This window comes from Blennius ocellaris, assembly GCF_963422515.1.
Source record: "Blennius ocellaris genome assembly, chromosome: 4".
Taxonomy (NCBI): Eukaryota; Metazoa; Chordata; class Actinopteri; order Blenniiformes; family Blenniidae; genus Blennius; species Blennius ocellaris.
In genome coordinates, this window is record NC_137653.1 from 5,251,655 (window position 1) to 5,278,180 (window position 26,526).

General features: G+C 42.5%; 1 protein-coding gene across 2 annotated transcripts in view; it reads left to right on the top strand.

The window, feature by feature from the left end:
• The window catches only part of arhgef10la (Rho guanine nucleotide exchange factor (GEF) 10-like a), a 125,688-nt gene that overhangs the window by 22,664 nt on the left and 76,498 nt on the right, over positions 1-26,526 (top strand). Inside the window, exons 5-18 of one of the 2 annotated variants that reach the window (XM_080494940.1) lie at positions 276-371; positions 472-599; positions 1,835-1,930; positions 3,128-3,236; positions 4,361-4,461; positions 4,898-4,975; positions 6,253-6,432; positions 7,743-7,859; positions 14,010-14,102; positions 15,024-15,194; positions 16,923-17,068; positions 18,660-18,832; positions 22,161-22,276; positions 23,654-23,781. In XM_080494940.1, coding sequence (XP_080351066.1) covers positions 276-371; positions 472-599; positions 1,835-1,930; positions 3,128-3,236; positions 4,361-4,461; positions 4,898-4,975; positions 6,253-6,432; positions 7,743-7,859; positions 14,010-14,102; positions 15,024-15,194; positions 16,923-17,068; positions 18,660-18,832; positions 22,161-22,276; positions 23,654-23,781 — 1,732 coding nt within the window. The remainder of the gene's footprint in view (positions 1-275; positions 372-471; positions 600-1,834; positions 1,931-3,127; positions 3,237-4,360; positions 4,462-4,897; positions 4,976-6,252; positions 6,433-7,742; positions 7,860-14,009; positions 14,103-15,023; positions 15,195-16,922; positions 17,069-18,659; positions 18,833-22,160; positions 22,277-23,653; positions 23,782-26,526) is intronic. The other variant, XM_080494941.1, reaches the window with a different exon arrangement.

A 26,526-nucleotide genomic window follows, 5' to 3' on the forward strand; every position in this document is an offset into this window, starting at 1 on the left:
TCTAAGCAGAGGCGAAAAGACTCTGCATCTTTTATCTTGGGGGTTTTTGTTTTCTTTTTGGTTTTGTTTTTTTTTTTACTAAAAAGACTCAGTGTTTGTGAATCTGTGTGTGTTGTTTTTTTGGAGGACTGTAAATGAAAAATCCAACAAGAAGAAGTGCAACTATCAAACTGAATGGAGATTAAAAAAAATGAATGCAGGCTTCGCTGTATTTCTCCATATATAAACAGTGTTTACTCTTATGGCGCTGTTTTTTTTTTGTCTTTGTTTGCCAGGCTCATGTTTGGCTGAAGCCGAGCCACAGACTACAGAGGATTCCGAGGTGATCTATGATGACGTTCCCAGCGAGGAGCCCCTCTCTCCTGATGCAGGTTAGTTCGCTCCTCGACTTACCCTTGTCTTCCGTTTCCCCTAATGAATCCTATCGTTGCAGGTCTCTCTGATTGCGTAATACGTGTTTGTGTTCGGCAGATATGCTTTATGAAGATGTTCAGAGAGACAGTGGACCTGTGCGCACTGACAATGGATGGAGCTCCAGTGAATTTGAGAGCTACGACGAGCAATCTGATAACGAGACAAAACTACCAACAAGGAGCAAGGTAGAGCGCGTGTGAATGTTTGTCCCATGCATAGATTGTCTACTGTTTTAAATGCCATCATGACCGACTGGGTTGTTTTCTGGCTCATATCCAGCACATCAAAAAGAATCAAGGGGAATAGTTTATCTGTTCCTGTACAGTTGTCTTTATTAATTTATGCAACTGGAAAATAACTATAAAGAACATAGAAAATGTGTAACAGGCTGTCTAACTTTCAGTTTTTTTTTTTTTTTAATGGGATGAAAGTAAACACCGGGCATTTGTGTTTTAAAAAGCTTTAGATCTCCTCTCCTCTTTTCTGCCAAGGATGTTGTTAATCAGCGTTGTGCTTCAGCGTGTCATTCTTCCACATGATGGCACTGTGTGCACATTCACATTGTGCCGCGTTCCCTTTATGCCTCGCCAGCCTTTTGCAGCTCTGAAGGCACAAGGCAAATTTGAAATCATACTAATGGAAAGCATTTTTGCTGAGTTGAATCATTATTGATGTATAGATCCACACCTCGCCTTTACATAATTTTACATATTGAAGGTATTTGTGTAAGAATGTAACTCTGCTGTAATCCAAGAAAATCCTGAGTTGGAAAAAAATACTTCAAGGAACAAGGGGAGACCAAAGGTAACAAAATACATCCTGTGTCAGGGCAGAAAATGAGTTGCTCAGGTAATTACAGGAGGGTGCAGTGTGAAAATCCCTCCACAGTCCCAGGCCACTGAACAAAAAGAAGGATTCAGCTGCACTGGTAGAGCAATTACTAAAAAAAAAAAAAAACTGTAACTACAAGAGCCCAACAACACTTTTCCAGCGAGCACAGCCTTCATCAAAAACACATCGTTTTTAATTAGTTTCGCCCAATTAATTTTTTACCAAGTGCACCTGAAGTTCTCTTCTCGTCTGAGGAACCTGGGAGAGGTGCAATAAAGTTTGCTTATTTTAATAAATGCTGCCTTCAACCCTTCACATCCTCCTCCAAATCAGTGGCCATCAGTGTCGCGCTACATAACCCCTTTGACCAAAGCAGGACTCCAACCTCTCACTCCCTGTGCTCGTGATTAATTCCCAGCATTGCAGAGCTTGTTTTTGCTTCTTTTTTTTTTTTTTTTCCCCTCCATGCCCTTCTCCCTTACTTTTCTCCTCCTCCCTTTGCATCCCGTGGCCTCACACAACCTGTGCCGACGCCTCCCTCCCCCACCCACCCCCCCCCCCCCCTCCCGTCCTTGTCCAATACCTGTAGCTCGCTCCTGAAGTGCGTCGGCTGAGGGAACGATGTGCCAGGACCAAACGTGAACTAGCCACCAAGCTGTCTGGAAAGCACAGCTATGACATCAAGGTATATCTCCGGCAGCAAGGAAACGCAGCTACACCCATCAGCCTTAACATTATGACCAATGGAAGGTGAAGTGAAAGTGATCATCCCTTTAGTTAGTTTGCTTGGAGGATTTATAGGAAGCCAGTGAAGATACCCTCCCACCCCACCCACCCCGCACCCTCAAAGTTGATGTATTAGATGTAGGAAAACAAATTGCAATCGTAGCCATATCAGTAAATTTAACAAGTTTCAAGTTGACTGGGTCAGCGCATCTCCAACCTGTAGCTCCTGACACGTTCTCCTGGTCCAGCATGCTCATTATCTATGAAAAAAGGGCTTCAAAGAGGGGAAAAGCGAGAAGCTGGTGACAGGGTTATGCGTTTCCAATTGCTACTGATGCGTACAATCCCATGGGAGGTACTACCATATCACTTAAGGGATTCAAATGATCTTCCGTAAACATGCAGTGGAATCGATGTGGACCTACACGGACATAGACAGGTAGTCATAATGTTATGGCTGGTCGATGTATATCACACGGTCTCTTTGCAGAGCTTGGACCACCGTGCTCGACGTTTTCCAATTGGACCGACGATCACCCAGGGTTAAAATATGCTGTCTTGCTGACACAAAGGCTTTAACGCTGCGCAATCCTTCCCATCTTCCCTTTGGCCCGTGGCTTCGCTTCCAGACTCTCTCAGCCGAAACCGCTGGCCTCTCCCTTCCCCTGCTTGGTTTAATACCAAGACACGTTTATGAGATGCATGAATTATTAAATAATATTCTGCGTATTTACTTCCATAAACACCAGTGCAACTTGCCCCCAATTAATGACCTACTTTCCTGAAGTAGCGTCATTTAAAAATACTACCACCCTGGGTGTATTCTGGGTCTGTGGAGTCTGGTTGCAGGGCCTCAGTGATGCTCAGGGTGTGAGTTTGCGGTCAGCTGAATTCTCCTCCGCTGAGCAATGGAGCTGATGTGGAACTCACTCTGTTACCATAATCTGCCCATGATATGCTCATAGACTCTCTGATTAGAGGCTGTACAGCGACCCACGGGGAGTCGCAGATGGTGAGATTCATGATGAGCCCGCTGAGCGCCACTTCTCTCCATCTCTCTCCAGAGGAGCACCGTAGGTTATCGAGTTGCCACAGCATGGCACTTTCCTCCCGCTCTAACGCGCCTTTGTTGTTTCTGTCTGCTCCTTCCACTCAGGTTCAGCAACTCATGAAGGCGGCAAGAAGCGGAACGAAGGATGGGCTTGAAAGGACCAAAATAGCCGTCATGCGAAAAGTTTCATTCCTGCAGCGAAAAGATCAATTGGGTAATACGGGAGAGTCTGGAAACTTTGTGAATCTTTGGTCAGCCGAGTTTTGTGGATGAGAATTAGACTATTTTCAGTAATGGTATTTGTGAAGTTTGGGTTTTGTACCTCTTTACAGTTGACACTTTGAATTATAGGCAGTTGCTTATGTATAAAGCTATTCAAGCCAAAGTAGTATTCAAGGCAGCCAGAGTCGAAAGGCCTACTTTTTTTTTTTCTTTATAAAAATCCCTTCAGGGAGAAATGAAAGCACTCTGAAAAAGTGATTTCATTGATAATGACTATAATAAATAAAATAGGCAAGCTTTTTCATTTCAGACAGACAATGTGATCCAGCAATGTGACGTGTAAGAAGAAGCGAGAGGAAGCTCTGCATGTGGTATCATAAACATATTGATAGAGGAGCCCCCGCCTTACAATGGCTGGAGATTAGCATCTGTTAACGTAGAGCCGAGCATCCCTGTACACCGTAGATACCCAACCCATGCCTGAAACAAATCTCAGAACCATCTGAGAGGGGTAAGGAGGCCACTGCTGCTATTTTTAGGTATCGATTGAGCCGAATCTGAATAGCTCTTTTATCATTACAAAGTCTTTAATTGGAGCAGAGAAGCTCCCGGTATGTTTGTCTTTACGGTTATAGGGGAAAATGTAGATTTTTCTTTTTCAAACTGTCACGTCTTTGTGCCAATGCAGAGATGGGAATGTGTTTGTGCAGACATACTTTTCTTTGCCTTCTGTGCTCATACAGCGAAATGCTATTGTTTTCATTTTTCATCCTTCCAAAGGCCCCCTCTTTCTCTTTACATTTTTCTCCATTGCTCTTTCTTGTTTTTTCTTCTTTCCCAGAGAGAGTACAGAAGTCTCACATTTTAGAGGTAATAAAGTTAGTGTGCCGCCGTGTCTCCAGCTGCAGTGAGATCTGAAGGCTGCCTTTCTCTTGTTCTCTCTCCGTGCCTCACTCACTCTGACACACACACACACACACACACACACACACACACACACACACACACACACACACACACACACACACACACACACACACACTCGTATTATTCACACGCATGAGCACTCTTTTAACCACTCTGTCTCCCTCCTTTGTCATATCTGCTCGTCTGTAGAGGAGGAAGATGATGCAGGGTACCTGGATGTGAATGTGTCAGAAGTGAAGCATCCCCCTCCCCAGCTGAGCCCGATGCCAGAGGGTCTGACCAGCCACCAGGTGCAACTGACAGATTTATTTTTATATTTTTTCGACAGTCAAGCCTGCACATGTACTCAGTTTCTTTATGCGAACACATTCTGTAATCGGTAGACTTGGGATCAGGCTTTAGGCTGTCGAAAGCATTCATTTGTTATTTTAAGTATTCCTACGTATCTCTCAACCTTTCTTTTCTCTTTTTTAATCCCGTTTGTAAAAGCTGTATGTTTTATAACAACTGAAATAGCCGCTTTTTTATGTCGGCGGAAATCCAATGAATCAATACTCCGACGGAGCAGGCACATTTCTTCTTTGAATCTTTTCCTCCTGCGACAAACGCGTGATTATAGTGCAATCCATCAACCTGCGCCGTGCTTAACTGAAAGCATACCGCATGCTGCAGCCCAATCATGTCCTCTTAGTGCGTGATTTTCTGACTGGTCTGTTGTCTGCACAGGTTGTCAGACGCCATATCCTGGGCTCCATCATTCAGAGCGAACGCAGTTACCTGGAGTCTCTCAGGAGAATCCTGCAGGTGAGCTGTTCAGTCTTGTTGTCCTCCTCTGCCACATGCAATATATTCACAAGTTAACCATCATGGACTACACGGAAAAGGGAAGTGGTGATATCCATCAAATTATCGAGGTGTCTCTACATAAATAATCCTGATGAAACAGCTTTTCCTCAGTTCTTTGGCTCTGTCCTGATGCATAGGGAGGAAGAGACAGAGCGAGAGAGAGAGAGAGGGGAGACTGTCAGCACTGCGCAGGAAGGGGTTTAGCTTCTTCTCTTTAATCTCTCTTTTTAGAGGGGAATAGGAGACTTGTTATCTCATCATCACAGAAAAAATAAGAGAAGCACCTACTGAAATGGAATCAACAGTGATCAATGGCTGCATTATGCACAGCAAAATCTTTCACTGTCAAGATGCAGTTTGCTCCCTTTGTTGTCGATTGACATCATTACATGTGATACTTTGGGAGGTTTAGTTCTTTTGAAATATCTCTTCTTATTCAGAGGGTCTAACCGAGTAGTAAATGCACTGTTTCCAGACATATAACAGAAAAGATGAAAGTCCATATGGCACATTAGACGGTAAGGTTAGCAAATCGCATTATTACTACAGAGTAAACTGCATAATTGTTCATGTTGGCCTATGTTCTGATGTTTTTTTTTAATCTTTTTATGCAGATAATTGATTTGTTGTGGTGGACACTCATACACGAGACCTGCAATGTAAAGAACCTGGTTATAATAGATTAAATTGGGCTCCTACTGCCTGTTTTCTTCTTTTGTGTCAGGGCTTGTACATTGTGTGATCTATACATCAACACGTTCAGATTCAAACAGGAGTAATGTTTACTGGCTTCCACAAAGAGCCTGTCAGCTTATTTCTTCAGGCTATGCTAATACTCCCATGAGTGTTTTCTGAAGAACCAATCAATGTCTCTTTCACAGCGTTGCTTTTACCTCTGTAACTCAGCTGGGAGCTGCTTTTCGCTATTATTATTCTAGCTTTTATTATTAAAAGGCACCTAGCATCCTCAACATGGTTGCATGTGGTAAATGCTGCTTTACAGGTGATTTTTTTTTTTTTTAAATTCTGTAGATTTCTGTGCTTCTGGCACCATGTTTACATTTCCTCAATCCACGGCATATTTGTCAGTTGTCTATTTATGCTGCGGAAAAAAAAAGAAATCATTAAAAACGGTGGGTTGCTGATTCATCTTAAGCGCCCACCCACTCAGACGCATGCATAAGAACAAAAAAAAACGACAATGAACACCCTATTCTCTGTCACAATCTCCCCAGGACTACCACAGGCCGTTAATGGAAGCTGATCCACGCATCCTGAGCCCACGGAAGATCCGGCCCATATTCTATAGAATCAGGGAGATCACTCAGTGCCACTCCATGTTTCAGATTGCGCTGGCGTCTCGTGTGGCTGAGTGGGACAGCAGCGAGAAAATCGGAGACCTATTTGTTGCTTCGGTGAGTGTGCGTGCACGTGTTATGTATATGGTACGTGTCATTCATACGTGTGAAATAGAAACCCTGTTGGAGGCTTATTGTTTGTTTTTTGCCGGGTTTTTTTGTGCACGCTCAAGTTCATTACATTGTGGGGGTACACCTCCATATTATTTCAACAAAAAATTGATTCCTGTGAGGCTAAACCATGAAAATGCTGTCAGGGGAAGACATGTTTTAGTTGAGGCATGGCTTAATGTTAGGGGTAAGCGTTATAGGTTGGCAGGTAACAGATATGATTGAGTTTCATGAAATAAATGTGTGTCTCTCTGGAAGGCATAAAAACGTGTGCGTGCATGTTTATGTACGTGTTTGTGGACTCTTTGGCTTATGTGCCCTCTTTGTCGCTGTCTGAAATGCAATCAGAGACTTGCATTCTAGGTAAAACACTCATATTTTCTCTGCCATTTTCATTTGACTTTCTAACACCGTCTCTGCTGCCAGGGTTTCAATGAGCTACAGGTTTTAAATTGAGCAAACAGGAATAGTTTACCCCAAACACAGAATCAATTACAGTTGTGATGAATATCTCCTCTGCATCCGATGCTCCCTGAGATAGACATTTACTATTTTGGCGCTGGAGTGGTCGTCTCCTCTTCATGTTTTCCGCGATGAGTCTCTGCAGTGTGCTCATCCATGAGGTCTTCTCATTATTTGGCTATTAGAGGACTTGACTTGCCGACCGTTACAATGCCGTCCCCGGAGAATCAACACCAAACGAGGCCACTCTGAAGGAAGACAGACACTGTAGTCCTCGTCGTAGAAACACTTTGAAGGCGGGGGTAGTGACGGAGGCTGTAACCAAAGACGGTTAAATCTTTCATGCCATTTGCCGAATCCCTCGCTCCTCCTCAGACTGCGACGATCAGCTGCCTGGTGTAGGTTTAATTGAGGAGAGAGAATAAATGTCTGGCGCACAACAGACACACCCCCTTCCGCACAAACACACCATCTGACACCCTGTCACCTCATTCCTCTTTGCACAACTTCTTAAATGGCCCGTGAAGGGTGTTTCACAATGACTGCCATGGTAAACAAGCCATTTTTTTTTTAAGGACTATACTTAAATGTCCATTTTCTAGCCTCTCTTTACATTGAAATTACCCACAGGTTGCCCTGTGAAAAGGATGGTTAGCAAGATGTCAGAGTAAATTACATGACTGGGAATGCTGTTTTAAAGACAAAACATAGCAGAGCAGCAGGGCCCTCTTATTGTAAGACTGTTCACAAATTCACATAATTATGTGTCTTGTTTTTCCTCGCTGTTTTTACAGTTCTCCAAGTCCATGGTGCTGGATGTGTACAGTGATTATGTGAACAATTTCACCAATGCCATGGCGCTGATCAAAAAGGCGTGCATATCTAAACCAGCATTTCTGGAATTCCTGAAGGTGAGTTAATGCCCAGAAACACAATATTGTCTGTATTTATTATTAAATTGCAATATTGTTTTGTTGGTAGTTGTTTTTTTTTTTTTATGTTCTTGGCATTACGCAAATATAGATATTAAAAAGCTCCAAAGCATGTAATGCATTAATGTCACTTCTCTAAGTAACAGACAAGTAGTGCTCTCTATTAAAAGGTGGTTACTTGCATAAATTGTAATTTACATTTGATCCATGGCTGTTATTAAATTGTACTTAATGGTCACTTCATTAGGTACTCTTGCACCATCTAATATGATTCAGTACAACAGCTCACTCATAAATTTCGCCTTTACTAAGGTAATAATGTTCAGTTTTTCTTGAGCCCGTCAGAGATCTTTTAATTTAACTACACGTTCATTTTTGAGGTTATGGTTTACGGCGGTGTGGAGTCGGATGGAGGTTTCGTGAGAAATGTTTCCAATATCTTTCTCATGTATGTTAGCGAAGTGGCCAAATGATTCAAAACGGGTTATAATATCAGAATGCATAATGCTGTACTGGATTTACAAGTGTTTTTCCAAAATGAGACTACTATGGAAAAATGGATTTTCCCACAATATAATTGAAAACAGATCCATATGTTGCACATTTATTACCCACAAATCTGAAGTTATTCTTCCTTAATTATTTTGGAACTCTCAGTGCATCTCAAAATATTATGAAGCTTCATAAGTTTTTGTTTTTTCTACATTTATTCTATTTGAGCACACTTCTCGTCGGCGAAAACTTTGTCCAATGGTAAAGGAGTACTCACACATTCTGTCAGTATCTTGTAACTTTCCATCTACCTTTGATATTGAATTACCAGTCTGTGTACTCTGAGAACAGAGGTTGATTCACAAACACAGAATATTTTTGAAACACCCCTGATTGCTACATCTCTGGAGGGGGAGTATAAAAAAAAAACAACCCTCACACACACACACAACCTGACAGTCATGCTGTGATCATCTGTTTACTTAATAACATTAATTGGAGATCATGAGCAGGAGAAGTGTCATGGTGCAGTTAAGATGCCATGAAATGACTTAAATGTGCCGCCTTTAACAATTCCCCGTGTGCCTAATGTTCAAGCATGAGCGTAACCCAGATCATTGAGCCGCAGTGTTGATTTACAGAACCAGATCACACAGATGACAACTCTGCATGTTACTCCAGATAACATGCATTCCGCTCCGTCTGTAGAGAAGTTCCTCCGTCTCCCTCGCTGCATGTTGCACTTCTTGCTGGCACTGTGAATCCAAACCAAATCATAAATTGGATAGGGACCGACAGAAAAATGGAAGAAAAAAAAAAGAAATATACATATTGTGTTCTGAAATATTGTGGATGCAGCCGTATTCAAGTCAGGATTCTTCATTTTTCATTTCCATCCGATGATTGAGATGGCCGAATAATTTAAGAATTAACCTTAAAATGTAATGAATAAGCTGTTTTATAGAGACGTGCGGAAAAGATTAAAAGGTTACCATCCATTCATCCATCTTCTATATTGCTTTATTCAAGCCAGGACTGCAGAGCAATGGAGTCGGTTGCAGTACCAGCAGAAAGCCCACACACACACGCACACGCACACGCACACGCACAGACAGCATGCACACCTCACAAAGAAAGACCCCCAAGCCCGGTGTCAAAGTGGGATTACTATTACTCTAAGCCAAAGGCAAAAGTGCTAACTGCTACAACTAAGTGTTGCCCACAATCATAGGTTGACACTAAATTAATTAGGTGTTTGTGAACAGCTGTCTGCAGTCATATAAGCACGTCTTAATTGTGACATTCCGGCAATACATACAATCTATCATTAGTTTGTGATTGCAACAGTCGAATAGCTTCAGAAGTTTGTCCGAAGCTTTATCCGGTTCAGAAGTCGGAGTGGGTGTGCAGACGGCAAGACTTATTATTTAACATGCCGGAGACGTCACAGGCCTAATCTACTTCACGTCAGCTGTGGAGGCAAGTGTCCTCTTGACAGCTCCAATGACATATCCGGTCTTACCCATTTCCCCATTTTCTTGACATGAAAAGTTAAGTGTCAAGTGATTTTTGCCCAACATTAACATAAGGGACAGTTTCTATCAGCCCTTGCATACTGCTGAAAGTCGAAGCATGTTGCTATGCTGTTGATGTTTCCCTGGCAATACATGCAACCCCACTTAACACTGAAAGTTCTGTTGCCGGGATTGTGCAGAACAAAATAAGAATCTCCTTGGCTTTATTTTTCCTCACATATTGTGATATTACAGTGAACTGCTAGAAATACACTATAAATGTCTGCAACCAAATCCACACTTTGCTATTGTTAACAGAGAAAAAAACATTTCTTTCTGAAGTAGTTTTTTCAGCTGTATAGAAGCCCCTTCTCTCCTGTTGTGGTGGTAAGCATAACCTTGAGACACTGCGTACAGTATGTGGTCTGCACTGCTTTTTCCTGGGTGTTGCTTTACCTGCTGAAGTGCGGCTGATGTCTTTTCTGGTCAAACTAAATTGTTATGTTGAATGTATAGGTTGACAAATTACAAAGGTGCCCACATGTCTTTTGTCATCGTCGATTTGATAACCTGGAGTGACTAGTGTGCCAACATAAAAGACTCAAAAAATACCATTGAGACACGGATCAACAGGTATGGCATGCTCCCTTTTGGGGGGGCTGGATGGATTTGGAATGATAATAGATAGATAGATAGATGGATAGATACTTTATTCATCCCCGTGGGGAAATTCACAGTTCCAGCAGCAACAGAGGGAACAATAAGGCTTCAAACTGCAGTCGCCCAAGTTGCCTGCCATTGATGAGCATGCTTTCTTCTTTGGAACCACAGTTACAAAACTTAATAAATACAGGATTGAACATTTTACAAACACCAATTTTAAGTAGTAAATACAGTATAAATTTAATACATATGAATTCAATTGATGAAATATGGTTTGCGCAAAACAGGTAAAATTTACCGTATCATGCTTCTCACAGCCTTCTACTAGCATGTCTCAACCAAAAAAAGCCGTATTTTCATTCTTCCAATATTCCTAATATGATATTTTATTGTGAAAATGGAATGTTTGGCATCCAACAATGAGACAAAGCATATATGGGGTAGGATGGAGAGTTTCATATTGAATATATAAGTTGTTTTTTTTGTTTGTTTAATATATCTGCTCTGTGTGGTGTATTTCTTCCCTGCTGTTGTAGTAACTTCAATCACAAGGCCTGCAAATCGCACTCTGACGGAAGGCTAATATTGCCACACGTTGATAGATGAATAACGTGAAAAAGAATAGTTAATTTGAGAACATTTTAAATTGTTGTGACCTTTCAAATCTGGCCGGCTTATAATTAGACACTCCCAACCCTCCCCCCCCAAAATATATATACATATAGATAAAAAGAACAACTTTAACAGAGTACAACACAAACAGAACACAAGACCCCCAGATCAGTGTAATTTACTGGCAATTAACAAGCATCTGCAGTTGAAATCTTTCCCTTCACAGTTGCGTCTTGCCTAGAGAAACATTATTTTCCCACAACGATTATAGCAAAACACATTATCAGACCTGATAAACTGCTCTAATTCATCTGGGTTTTAAACACTCTGGTCCAATTACACTGATTATGATTTGGATCCAGCTCGGCGCAGATTTTAAATACTGGAAGTGGTCTCCCGGAGACGTCTCCTTTGGCCATATTTAGTATTTTCTCAAACAGCCTTTGGTAAACGTTGCCATCGCCATCGTAGACACAATGCTGTCGGGTTGTAGTTTCCAATGCATTACATAATGACTCCTGGGCTTTATGAGAGTGTCACACTCATGACTTACACTCAGAACACACACCTTGAATAATATGATATAATTCAGAACATGTCCTCCTGAACATGGACTTATCTGAGCTGCTTCCAGGTTCAGATATTCTGAGACAGTGTTATATTGTTATGTTTTCACTTTCTGGCCGTTTGAATGTACATGACTGCCCTGAAAACGGGGAGAGAGAGTGAGATTCTCCTTAAAATCCCTCTCACCCACACCTGCCGCGACCTGACAACTCAAGCGTATTTTTTTTTTTTTTTTTTTTTTTTGTGCAAGGCTGAGAAAAAGTCCTTCTCCAATGACATCTTGACCCGGTCAGATGTGGTGGAAAAGATTTTACTCAGAATCCCCCGAAACTTTCTCACAGAATCCACTCAAGTGTCATGTTTGGTTTACAAGGTCATCAGTGAATAAAGGAAGGAATGAAAAAAAAAGTTATTCGTTTGTCCAGCCACTGACCATTGGATCAGGCAGATAAAATCTTCAAAACTGCTGCCTTCCTACGCTGACCAGTAATGTGATGCATCTTTGTCGGACGATTTTTTTTATCTTGTCCTGGTTGTTTGTCGTTAGCGTCTGCTCAGTATCTCCTCTGTCGGAACTATCTTTACATGGAGCTATGGTATATTTGGCACGAGATGATGTGGGTAACATGACAAACCGGTCGTCGGTCCTTTGTGTGGGGAGTTGTCATGTTGTCCCCGGGTGTTTTCTCTGCATATTCTTGTCTTTAATTGACAACTCACCAATTTATCACCGGGAAAAACAGTCATACAGTCACATACTGAGCAAATTATAATCACCACTTCAATTCATATAGATGTCTTTGAGAGAAAATTGCAGCAAGAACACACAACCTCCACACAAAAAGCCCCTGAAATCAGCAATCTATTATTCGCTGTGAGGTGAGACATAAACCACGACATAGCAGCTCACGTGAAGACAGTGAAGACAGTGAAGACCACAAATACCAATGAGATCAGATAGTCAGACTCATATTCATTAAAAGTACATCTCCCAGTGACTCAGAAGCAGAGGAAGTGCTGACTCGGTCAAAATCACTTCCTGAGGTTGTTTAAGAGACTAACAGAAAAGGCTTTTAGGAATGTTACAGTGAGGACCTCACATCAAAACTGGTATCATAATAAGGCAGAAGATCTGTGGTTTGCCTCAGTGCATGTGTTAAAAAAAGAAAAAAAAACCCAACTTTTTAAAGTTATCGATGTCTTAAAGTCAGTTCTAAAATTTACTGAAGGGAAGTTAAAACAGGAAAAAAGATTGGAGGAAATCTTTGGTGGTTATCAGAAAAAAAACGCTTCTTTGACACATCACAGCGGCTGACTCGGAGCCTCAGCTACCAAATTGGAATATAATGTGAAATGATGCGGTATACGGAGGCACAGCGGTGGACCTATCTAATTCACTATTTGCTGACTTAAGGGTCACACTGCACCTTCGAAGGGAGTCCAATGGCAAATTTTATACCGATCAGTCGGTTAAATAATGTGCCTTTCATTTTCTTTCACGAGATGATTGTGTGTGTTAGTGTGTGTGTGTGTGTGTGTGTGTGTGTTTGTGTGTGTGTGTGTGTGTGTGTGTGTAGATGACTCCTATGCTTAAATGAAAGGAATATAATGGAAGTTTAAAAAGAGAATTGGGTTTTTTTTAAAGCGTAAAACTGATTTTTGGAATCACCCAATGGTCACGATATGCGTCACTTCACCACACCTGTTAGGTGATTACATATGTGAATTGAATGAGTACATCTTTATGGTGATTATACGTCAATCCACCTGCAAAGTTCCAAATGTCTTGAAATGTCTGACTTGTATATATCATTAAAAAATAGCACAGAATAAATCTGTTAAAAGTAAAAACCACACGCACAAAAAAAAAACCTTTATATTTACATCAACACTTTGCAGGTGATGCTGTTTGATTAAAAAATTGTACTCCTTTTGTTCTTGATTCTTCTTCATGATGTCTTATTCTACCTTTTTACCCTGACTTTTATTAAACACATGGCTGTTTCCAGTACGCTTTGCTGACCTGCGCCCACATAAATGCATTAGACATAACACACTCAACAAATCAGCTCTTTTATACACTCATATGACTAAGAGACCCTGGTTTTCATACCTTATTCACCCACTTGCTCGCCTACGTGAGGCCCACAGAGAATTCTGACAAGCTCCTCTTCCAGTAGGATTAGTATAGTTTCCTCTTAATGGCCTTTCTCTGAAAGAATATTTTTCTAACCACATGTTCTGCTTCTTCTTCTTCTTTTTTTTTCTGTTTCGCTTCCAGAAGAAGCAAGCGTCTAGCATTGACCGGATCACTCTCTATGGACTGATGGTGAAGCCCATTCAGCGATTTCCACAGTTTATATTACTCCTTCAGGTATAAAATGCTTCTTCAGGGCTATAATATTATTTTCTTCAAATGTAACTGGACCCTTGCAGTTTTACATGCTTAAACACATTCACCAGCACTAATCACGATGTGGATGTGCAAGGTCACGAAACTGATTATTAGGTTTTAACATTTTTAAAGTACAAGAAGTCCTCCCACACATACCTTCCCAGCAGTATCAGATAGAGCTTGAAAAGTAACTCGCTTTGTTAGTTTCTTTTTTTTGTGTGTTTTTTTTTGCATTTGCCGGCTTTTTATTCTGACTTCCAATTTCTATTTTGAGCAAAGATTTGGATTTGAGCTCTGACGTCCTGGATCGGTGGTAGCTCATTTCATCCCTCAGTAGGCATTGATTATCCACGAATTCAGAAGATAAGTTATGAATGTGAATCAGGCATTTTCTTCTGGTCTCAAGGCAGACCTCTTAGGAAGAAGCGCATATAATAAATCATTCGTTGCAGGAGGAAGCCAAAGTCAAAAAGCACCGAGTTCCATCTGAGATGAATATCAAGACAACAGCAAGCTTTTTCGCTGTGTCATACATGCAGGACAAATATAGATATGCGCGCCGCATGACATACAGTTTGACAGACTTTGAGCATTGGGAGTGTTCACGTTTTTTCACATTGCCTTTGAGCTTCACTGAGTTTACACAACCACTAGAAAGTCAGTGGTGTGCACAGTTACCTTAAGCTGCCAGAAGCTGTGACACTGAATCAAAGAGAGCATTTGACCCAAATTTTTGCATTTTTAAGGTGGAGACAACACTCCCGACCGGGGCACATTATTCTGTTAGAATTCAGCACGGTGCAAGACACAGGAGAAATCCTCAAGTCATAACAGAAGACCGCTTTATATTTTCAACTCACGATGCCTTGGGTTTCAAACTTTCCCTGTGACCTTTTTCAGGACATGCTCAAGAATACGCCAAAGGGCCACGTGGATCGTTTGCCCCTGCAGCTCGCTCTGACGGAGCTGGAGATGCTGGCTGAGAAGCTGAATGAACAGAAACGAGTCGCTGACCAGATTGCGGAGACTCAGCAGCTAGCCCGCAGCGTCAGTGATCGGCTGCTCAGTAAGGTGACCGAATACACATTCACCCCCTCGTGCACGCGTCCGTGCTCCAATCAAATCAACCGCGAGCCACCCTCTGAGCCCGTCAACGCCTCGCTATCGCACTGGGCCGAACACCTAGAAATTAAGCCCGTGTACCGCGATCACTTATATCACTTTCCCAAACATTAATCTGGGGAGGCATTTTTATTTAGAAAAGTCATCTCCTTGAAATGATGTGCATTATCATCCCTAAACAGCACCAAATGCGATGGCGGAGGCGTTGCTTCTCCATTACCGCACCAAAATTACAGTCCTGCCGCTGCAAATCTGAACAAATGCTGCTCTGAATAAGAAGAATTAGGGGGTAAATGAGACATTTAATTGGAAACTGTAAGAGAGCTATCTCTGTCACCCTGCCGCTCTCCTACTTCTCCGCTCTCTAGCTCGCCTCTGTTCCCCTCTTGCTTTCCTTCTTGGTCTACTTATATGCCCTTCTTCCCTTTTTCTAGTGTGACTGCATCTTCCCAAGTCCTCCTCTCAGTCTCACCCTCCCCCCTTTTTTCATTTCTCTATCAGCCCTTGCTTTCCAGGATCCTGATATGAGCTGATTCGGCCAATCTCCTCCACTCACACCGAATTCCATTTGCTGCGGTGACACTGCAGAATTCCAATAGGAAACAGTCTCCTCTACTGCCCCATAACCACCCAATGAAATATTCATTCTTTGTTTCAAAGTATCTAAGTCACCAGAATAGGACAGATAACAATGTGACTGTGAATGGGTTTCGAATACAGACACATGCATGGTGCAGTGTCCTCTGTGCTTAACGACACTCGAAGCCTTTAACGGTGTATTCTCATAGAAACCCACCTTTTGATGGAGCTGTATGGTTCCGTTGCCATCAAACATCAATCCAAGTCCGAGCTAATGACTTGTTCTGTGAGCTATCTGAGCCAAGATCAGCTTGCAGAAAGAAAGGCCTCCATTGTGAAATGTGGTCGGTTGCACGACTGCACACAGATTTTGTCTTTTTGAAGAAATTTAAGCATCAGAGCTCAATGACCTGAACTTCTTGGTTGGATCTAACCTGCTGCTCACAGAAAAGTGGCACTGTTTCAGTTATGACGAGCTCGGCGTAGTTTGGTGCAGTATGCATATAGTAAAAGTATTGATTTAGGCAGTCGTAAAAGAAGCTGGACCAAAGTGATAAAAGGCTTTCTTTTGCTATTTCCCTTTGCCAAACATATGGATGACTGAAAAGCACAGCATGTGCCAGCATACTGTGGCGTAAATTGCATCTGTTATTGTGGTCTTTCTTCAACTGTTTGTATGTGTGTGTGCGCTAAGTCAGAATATACCCAGCAATAGTGGTAAAAACAAAAAAGACAAAGTAATGGGAAGCCTTTAGGAAAGTGTTTGCGGAAAAAAATAATACAAAAAAACTCTTTTGACACCTCTCAGAGCTCCAGTGATGCAAATATTGCCTCTTTGTTGCTCTATCATCACTGTAATAATGTGTGCGAGGCAGAGCCAGTGAAAGGGCATCCGCAGACCGAACTAAATCTTTGAGATGTGTGTATACATACTCACAAGTTAAATGACCTTCAGGAAAATGAATGTGTCGCTAATCCCCGATGAGACATCTTTTCCCCCCCAGCCTGACTTGTGTGTCCTCCAGGCACCGAACTCCGGAGGACTGCTCCTTTGTGATACTGTCTCCCCCTCTGATCTGATTGCTGTGTCCCTTTTAGCAACTGAACTCGGAGCAGGGGTCACTGGTCCTTTGTGAGACGCTTATTGAGACTGTGTACGGCGAGCGGGGACAGATCCTCAAGTCCAAGGAGAGAAAAGTCTTCCTCTTTGATGATGTGCTTATCTGTGCCAACATAAATGTCAAGTAAGTCCCTCTTGTGGAGCAAGACGAGCAAAATGCCGTTGCATGTGAGAAAACGTTGCTAATGCATTCATGAGACATAGTTCCGGCATGAAGTTGTGCGTACATTTTGAAAAGGGCGAGCCTGGTAAACTGCATAGTCTGAAGAAATAGCTATTAGGTGGCACAGGGCTCTAATGTGATGCCCTAGGACTGCAGGGATATTTTAGCAAACTGCTTAGCAAAGAGAAATAGCTGCCGGGGGTTTTGAGCACTATCTGGAGTCGCAGGAGCTTTATCAGCTTGAAACAAATGGTAGAATACCTAACTAGAGCTTCAGGAGTCCCAGATTACTGACATAAAACATTTTTTGGTTCCCGTCCAATTTATCTTCCACGACAGCACCATTGATCACATCTTGCTCTCACTCGCTCTCTCGGAGGAAGTAAACAGGAATGGGATTTTGTAAATTTTGCAAAGTTCCTGTCAAAGATGTTGCTTAAAGCCCCCCTCCCCCCCCCCCCGTAAAGCCTTCAAAGTAATTATCACTCTACGTCTCATTCAACTCAAGTGTCCTGAAGTTGACTTTGTCTGCCCTCCAGGATCTTGACAAACTGATCACAATGTTGATTGTCTGAGTGATTACAGGAATACATGAATAGCAATGAACTCCTCCTCACAGCCAGGGGTACAGTTTTGGCGAGGAACAGCGGCGATCATACAAATCCTAACTCCTCCAAATCTTCCACGTGATATTATGAAGTGCCTCTCCCATGTTTGAGCACTTATGCTGTTAGCAAGCTGCAAACAGGGAGGGAATTCCTTCTATTTTGTTTAGAAATGTTTTGCATTCATGCAGGTGAGGAAGTGCTCAGTTCTTTTTTAATAAAATAGCAAAATGCATTCTGATGATAAAAAGAATTCTCTTGATTAACAATGTAATGGCATTGGGAAAATTTTTTTTGTCTTGTCATAATTCAATAAACCAATAACTTGCCTTTATTAATCCTGTATCCAAGTGGTAGCTTCTGATACCATTTTTTTGAACTCCTTACAAAAGACAAAAAATAAAACTTGTCTTGTGCAACAAGACAAAACAGAGCACAATTCTATATTCTGAATGTGAAACTTTCTATGGCTTCTTGAACCCATAAAAGCCTTTCTACAGTTTTGTAGAAGTTGAATCAGCAGTAAATTTCCTCTCGCAATGATTAGTAAACAAAGCAACCTGAGATAATCAAGGAACAATTCATTCTTAAAGATTTGATTAATTAATTATTTATCAACACCTGTGTACTTGCTTCTTTTAAAAATAATTATTATATTCAATATTGCATTTTTCCTGTGTGCATTGTAATGCATGGTTATCAACACAGTGTGACTGAGGAAACCAGACCTTGCTTATTTATTCTGAAAAGCAATCATGAATGAAAAGGAATAAGTGAATTTTGCTATAACAATATCTATACCAATGAATGTTTTGATTGACGAGACATTTAAAATCAATATTTGAAAATATTATTCGCTATTAGTGACAATGTTTGTTACAGTGCATTAGACCAAAGCCTTTTAGAAAGCGTTGTCTTATTGTCTAAATGTCTCTCATCTCCACCAGGGGGCCTCCAGATATCAGCAGTCTGGTCCCCATTGGCCCCAAGTACACCATGAAGTGGAGCGCCCCCTTACAGCAGGTGCAGGTAGCGGAAGTTGGGCAAGAGGCTCCTCAAGGCAAAGACACCTTGTTCCAGCAGAGTGGCGCTAAGAGACCAAGTGGCGCCTGCACGTCAGGTAACGGCAGAGGAGTGAACCTGTCCCATCTTATACTTCCTTCTTATGTGTCACCCTTGAATTAATCTCATAACTTGGACCGACTCTTAGTCTCGGTCTCTTGCTCTGACTCAGCACGGCTAATCTGTTTCCGTTCTGAAGGATGGCATGAGGGAGAGGCGATGTATCCGTGCTGCCTGTCACTCTGATTAAGGATGTGTTTGTGAGGGGGATAGTCACGATGGTCACTTGTTCCCATCTGCCGGGGGGTGTTTTATCTTGGAGAGCGATATGGGGGTAGTGAGCCCCCTGCCGCATCATCCTCACAGTCTCATTTCACTCTCTGATAGACCACAAACACGTCGAGAGTGGAGTCATCAATCTGCAGAGATTATTCCCTGCCTTTCCCTGCCCAATTAGAGAGCCAGTAGCAGTAGATAGGAATCACTGGTTGAAACACTAGTTCTCCCACCACCTCTCACAAAGCTCTGGTGTATACAGAGCCTGACGAGATCCCTGATAAATATGCCATGGGAAAAGGAAGATACAAAGCCTTATCGGGATGTAATGCTACACACTTTTTAAAGTTGCAGCTTCATGACTTAAATATTAATAGGGCCTTCCTGAGAGTGCTCTGTGTCATGCTCGGTAAGCAGCCACTGTTTTGAGAGATGGCATAGATTCTCACTGGATTTAGTTTTTGTTTTTTTCGCTGGTGTTCAGGTAGTGTACACTTGTGTACTCACAACTTTGCTGCAAGGTTTTGGTATCACTTCAGGTTAGTGGCTGGGAGAAGCCGCCTGTCGCCCTTTACCCATATGTAACTCTGCAAACGTTATGCATCAGAGTCGCTGGGTAGGGACTCCGACATCCTCTCTTTCACCATCTCGACACGGTGTGGTTACCTTAATCATGTCTATCCACAAACCTCCTTGAGCATCTCGGAGGCTGTTCCCAACGTTTTCATTGAAACGGGCGAACCCATCTATTTAAAGTTCCGCGTGATGTCATTCAGTGGGGTGTCTAGTCTAAATCCAGCTCTCCCTCAGCATACCTTTTAAATGGAGTCATTTTTCATCTTCTGCAGACCCAGGTACACATCTTTATTGAAGAAAGTTGGCCTTTAGGGATATGCAGGCCCCCTTTCCCCCCCTTCCGCTTTACCCTTTACCGCTGAATGTGACTCTATCTGGCTGTCCCAACAATGTTTATGCTTTTTCCTCAAAGTCTTTTTTTTTTTTTTTTTAACTTTTGTGCTGTCTCATTTAGACTTGCCCTCATTGTACCCTGTTATTGCTGTGTCCCTTCAGACCCGCTGCTGTAATAGCAATTTATTTCCCAGAAGCCTTCTGGTGGGCTTTGGATGGGGATCAGACGAAGGGTTTTGATGCAGGTGTGGGAGCTGCATTGTCTTTAAAGCCACTTGCGGGCCTCACTGGCATAGCAGCTCGAGTGCAAGTAGGGATCCTCCGGGCTCAGGCCCTCCACATCAATGTGCGACGTGCCTGGCGCCCGGCGTGGATAGCCATGTCTGAGTGTCTAAACCATATCCTGCCTCACCAACGGGATTACGCTGGATTACAACTCAGCACATTCACCTCTCAGGCTGTAGCCAACAGCAGGCCCAAGAGGACATAACGAACCTGTACAGAAGACCAGGCAATCCCTTTGGAGTGGACGAGAAAACCCATTGTTCTTGCAGCCCGCAGCAACACCCCCTTTATATTCAGATGTCTCACCTATTGATTTCCTTGCACAGATGACAGATGTCACTGTCTGCCAGTGTCAAAGATCCCATTAAACCTCAAAAGCTACAACGAAGCTCTTTAGATGAACAAAACCAGCCCACCCCTCTCTTCTTTTCTCCCTTTTCTCTTATGGCTTTACTCCCACTCCATTTACGCACGTGAATAGACAGAAACCTGCAGGTCCCTCTGGAGGAGCATGCCTCACTAAGCCCGCCTACCGGCTCAGCTCTTCTGCTTCTTTATTATGTGGTAGCGGTGACAGTGCAGGACAGCTACGGAGCAAAATCTACCTGCAGAATTTAATTAGGCAGCTCTCATAGAGCCCGCCGCTCGGTGAGATGTGGGCCAGGGGAGCTAGGACAGAGTGTGGCAGACAGGAGGAGACACAGCTATCGATTCCTAGCAGTAGGAGAGAGAGAGAGAGACTTTGAAGGCAGCGGACCTCAAATCGATGCTGAATTTTGTGTCTAATGAGACACCTGCATTCCTTTTGCCCAGCAAAAGGGCATCATAGCTCCAAATAACAGTTTCTCCATCTAATATTTTTACTCATAAACTCGCTCTCTGTAGTTCAACAAATAATGAAGATCGATCCGCCTACAAGTTGAAACTCTTTTATTGGTGCCAGGGGAGTTTCAACAAAAGCAACTTTTCTTTCTGTACTTCCACTATATAGTTCCTGCAGACAGTAGCAGTGTTTTCTCACAGTCTTTGGATCACATTGACCTTGAGTTTTATAGTTTATATTGCAATTTCTGCATCTGGGCAGATCAAACATATTCTCATATATAAAATGCTTGGGGCTGACACCACAAACTATAACTCATAATATAACTAACAAAAATATCTCTTCCCCTTCATCTGGGCCATTGGTGTCCGACAGGTTCAAGAAGAAAGCATTAAGCCAGAAAGTTGCCGGGTTGAATCCCATCACCAACATGTCACTGCTGTGGCGGTGCTCAACTTCTTTAAAGGGCAAAGTTGTGTCAAATCGAAAACATGTGGAAAATATGAACTGCTGTGGCGACTTCCGTAAAGGGGCTGCTGTGACACATTGTTTTGTTTACCTTTCCACATTGGTGAAGGCAAAATGTGAAACCATTAAAGCCTTCCTACAGTTTATATAATTTGAATAAGCAGGTAATTTCCTCTCGCAATGATTAGTAAACAAAGCAAACTTGGATAATCAAGGAATAATTCACTCTTAAAATTTGAATTAATTAATTATCAACACTTCTTGTAAAATGTTTATTATATTCAATATTGCATTTCGCCTGTTTGCATTGTGGGACATGGTTATGACTGAGGAAACCAGAACGTCCTTGTTTATTCTGAAAAGCAATCATGAAGGAAAAGGAATAAGTAAATTTTTCCATAACATATACTGTTATGTAACATATGCATAAGCTGTTACTCATTGGGAAAGTACTATATAAGTGAAATCAATTTTCCATTTACAGTGCGTTTTGAGGTGGAGTTTATCATGGAAGACAAAAATGTCCCAAGGTTGTCAGTTTATGGGAATATTTTTTTTTTTTGTTTCAGTGAAGTTACATAAACATTGTACCAAATCTTAGATGTTATGTTTGTGCATTTCTCAGGTAAAGCGATTCTGGGCCCTCCACGGCTCTACCAGGATCTGCAGGAACTACAACATGATCTTTCTGTGGTTGAAGAGGTCACTCTCCTTGTGGGCACACTGCAGGGGACATACCAGGTATGTGCCTATTTGTGTTGGTGACCCTGCTGCTGCTGCTGCTGCTGCTGGTTTATGTAGTCTAGAAATGGTTTACATTAGAGTATTCAGAATGTGAAAGTGCAGAAAAATTCAGCCCGGAGGCAAAACGTCAGCAAAGACTTTGTCAATGTGGCTGACTCTACAGGTCAAACCACAGGAAAAGACACGGTTTGTTATGTTTACCACAATACCACACAGGGCAGATCTCTCAAGATTTGTTTAAAAGCTTTAATTGTCCACTGGAAAAGAAAATAACAAAAATAGATGTGGTACAGACTAACCTTGAAGCATGCAATTCTCTCCTCCTAAACCGCTTTCAGCGCTTTGAATCATTTATAGTTGAAGTCTCTCAAGATATTGAGGGGAAAAAAAAAAGTGAACTATGCGATGGATTTTATAAGCCAATGTTTACCTTACAATACCTCCCGAGCACAAAGAATTGAATGAGACATCGCAGTACTGGAGTATGCACAGCTTAATTAGACTGTTGAATTCATAATGAAGAGATTTCGGTGCACAGATAACCATTTTGAGGGAGTATCATTCTGCTGCTTTCTTTGAAGACATTGCAGAAGAAAAGAGGAGGCATAAAACAAAACATTCAAAGATGTACCTCATATGCATCTCCAATGATCATTTTACAAAAGCATCAAGTCCCCCGTTCATTTCTTCATCAATGACGCCACTGTGGTGTAATTTTCTTTCCCACAGATATCATGCGTAAAAGTGTCTGATTTATTTTCTTGCAAGAAAACAGCCCCCCCCCCCCCGCAATGTTCAAATCAGGACATTTCCCAGTCGCCTTCCACTGTGGTATTGACACGATCATGCACCACATCCAGTGCCACGTCCCGGGAGGTGTACTCCGGCAATCACCAGAGAGCCTCTCAGACTAATGGTGGCACCTTTGGCTCCCTGCACTTAATGAGCACGATGCCCTCACGAGGAGTGTTACTGGGTTGGCGCTAAATCACTGATATTTTCTTTCCATCTAGCTCTAATACCGTCTGCTCAACAAATAGAGAAAATACTTTTGTGCAGCTCATTGACTTCAGAAAATTGATTTGATTCGTTTTGACTTGAGGGTCTGGGCTTCACTGTAAAATGGATCTACTACCCAAAGTGAATTCAGTGGTTCATTTGAGAGGATAAAAAAAAAAGAAAAGAATGTTTTTGTAAATGGTCTGCATTTCTGAATGTGAAATCCAGTCAAAGAATACGCCTGTGTATTGTGTCGTGTATACATATTGTTGAGAGGTCTGTGCAAGATGACACGAGTGTGTGCCACAGCTGAGAAAGAAGTTTTAACTGTGTGTGTGTGTGTGTGTGTTTTTTTTTTTCCCTCCTCCATCAAAGAACCTGAACACAACTGTGGCCCAGGACTGGTGTCTGGCTCTGCAGAGGCTTATTCGCATCAAAGAAGAACAGATCCACTGCGCTAACAAATGTCGCTTACGCCTGCAGGTGCCTGGCAGGCCAGACAAGTGAGTTGTATTTCACATACAGATTTGGCACAAAAAGTAAAATGCATTGTATTATTTATGATTTGGAATGAGAATGTGATGATGACAGCGGGGGAAAAGACAACAACAACAAATACAACAAGAACACCAAAGCACTTTCCCATGCAGGTAAATGATTAAAGGTTTCAATAGATGGAGACCAGGTTGTGAAGCAGGGTTGATTTCAAAGGTGGTTTTTAATGTTGAAATTACCAGGCAGAACCAGGAAGAACTTGTGTGTTATGTAGCATTTTATCTAGCTTTTCAGTGGACATGAAGCAGTTGCTTTGATGGTAAGGAATCATAGCACTATATATCTTCAATAACATTTGGACATTAAAAGGTTAATTATTCATGAGCACAAACTATTATTCATTAATTTACTTTTTATTGAGAGTTGATGCAACAAAAGCTACACAAGATAACTACCAGAGACAAATAGATTGGGGTTAAAAAAAAGCATCCAAGAACTTGTATTAGATGTGCACTTAGACAATTTTTAGGACATCCTGACCTCTTTGAAATTAGAGGCGGGTACAGTTTGTTCTGTGTTGAGTAGGTAATTTCCTAACTTCTCTCTGTACCTGGATAAAATCTAGATATATTTTATCTTTAAAATGGTTGAGTGGGTTAAGATTTTCTGAGAATGTTTTACATTCACTGTGAATTTGATGTAGATTTGTAGCTTGATATCCCAATGCAACCGCTCCATGAACTAATTGTTGCCGTTTTCGATTTAGCGACAGGAAAGTAGAGTATAAAAGCTTGATAACCTTGAGTTTTTAGAAGGAGTGTTATTTTGGGTATTTATATTCTTTCACGCACCAGTGACCACTTCTTTCGTTTTATCTGTCCATACATCAGTCAGCTGCAAGGGGAGATTTTGTAACTCACAAAGTGCCCGCATGCAATTCACTTTAGGTCACCTTGTCGTATTTGAAGTGGGCGTCTTGAGTATTGGGGGGGGGGGGGGGGGGGGGGGGGGGGGGGGGGGTGGGGGGTGGAAGCGACTATTAAAGGACTGAACACCTACTTAGAGAACAACAAGGTTGGCAAAGGGAGAGCCTGTGAGGAGCTTATAGCACAGCACAGGAACTGGGAATAGCAAATAATGGCAGATTATAATGGATCCCATTCCGTGGCTTCTGGTGGGGATGGGATAAGAAAGACGCAGGGGAGGACGAAAAAAGAAGAGAGAGATTGCGATAAAAAAGCCAAACCCTGCTGAGACAGACTAAGCAGAAGGAGGAGAGAAAGAAAGGGAGTGATGAGCAGCCCCCCCCCTCCCCCCGAAAGACTTGGCTTGGTGCCGGCAGGGCAGTGGCAGTCAGAAGAGTGGGCCTAATGCTTCAGAGCCAGGGAGAATCTAACTGTGCCAAGCCAAGCTAAAGTGACAGCTTGAGCAGCGGAGCTGTGCAGATCAGTTCTCCCACATCTCCCAGCTTCCTCATCGGCTGTCACACCAGGCCTGCAGGGCCAATCTGCTTACTCAGATGTTTGGTGGAGCCAGATGTCATGCTTACAAGAGAGTCCCTGAATTCCCCTTTGAGGGGTACCCTATTTGCTGAGTTCATGTGATAATGTCATTAGCAACTACACCGACAAGGAGATCTTCTGGCTCCGACACCAAACCTTCCAAACTGTACATTATTGTGGGTTTTTTTTTGTTTGTTTGTTTGTTTTTCTTTTAAGTTGAACAATACAGAGCACAACCTGCACTTGAAAGTAGCTTCAGAGTTTTTGTGGTGATGTAAAGAAACAAAAAAAAAAAACCCAACTTAAACTTCAAAGACAGGTGAAAGGAGAGAAGTCTTCTGTCAGGGAAAAAGAGCCAATTCTGGTTGTGTGATAGCAATCTAATTGAGGCTGGGCCTCGGCGTTGGGTGGCTGGACCAGTAGTGGGTCTCAGGGCTTGAGGTGACAGGTGGCACAGCGGGTGCCCAAACCATTCTGACACTACCCAGGGTGCAGGTGTGGCAGATTGCAGGGGACAAGAGTGGGCAGACCGTCTCTGTCTTTCGTATAAACACAAATATCTCATACACACACACACACACACACACACACACGCACACACACGTCAGCTTTCTCATGGGATCCCTCGTGGTTATGTCATTAATCATTCTCCAACAATCTGTAAGGTACCTCAGTGCTTCCGGAGTCGGTGTATACATCTTACAGGTACTCACAGGTGTTCCACATGAAGGGGCACGCACATGCAAAAGAGGGAGAAACATAGGTACACACACACACACGCACATGCAGTTGAGCGTTTGCTCTGCTGTGAGAGAGTGGGACCGCAGCAGGGACCCCCTGTACTGAGTTGGTCCCCTCCTGTCTGGCCGCGAGCGACTCTCTGCAGTCAGGCAGCACATCACAGCCTCCACACTGCAAACAGACGAGTACGTGGAGAGAATCCTGACTGCCGCCTCAAAGGCACCAGCCTACGTGTGACAGCAGTTCATTAACATCCTCTTTTACTGCATCTGCAGGAGCAACCGCAGGCAGAGACACACGAGCTGTTCTGGCAAGCGATAGATGCAGAGTTCAAATTTTGTAATTTAACCAAATATGTTTGTTGCTTCATCCGCTTTTGCCACCAACACAGCATTTATGAAGGAGCAGTGTTGTAAGGCTGTAGACGTTTTTCTTTTTTTTTCTTTCTCTCTTTCCTGAAAGCCTTTAAGGGCAGACTACCTGCAAGGAGAGTGCAGATTTTCTCTCACA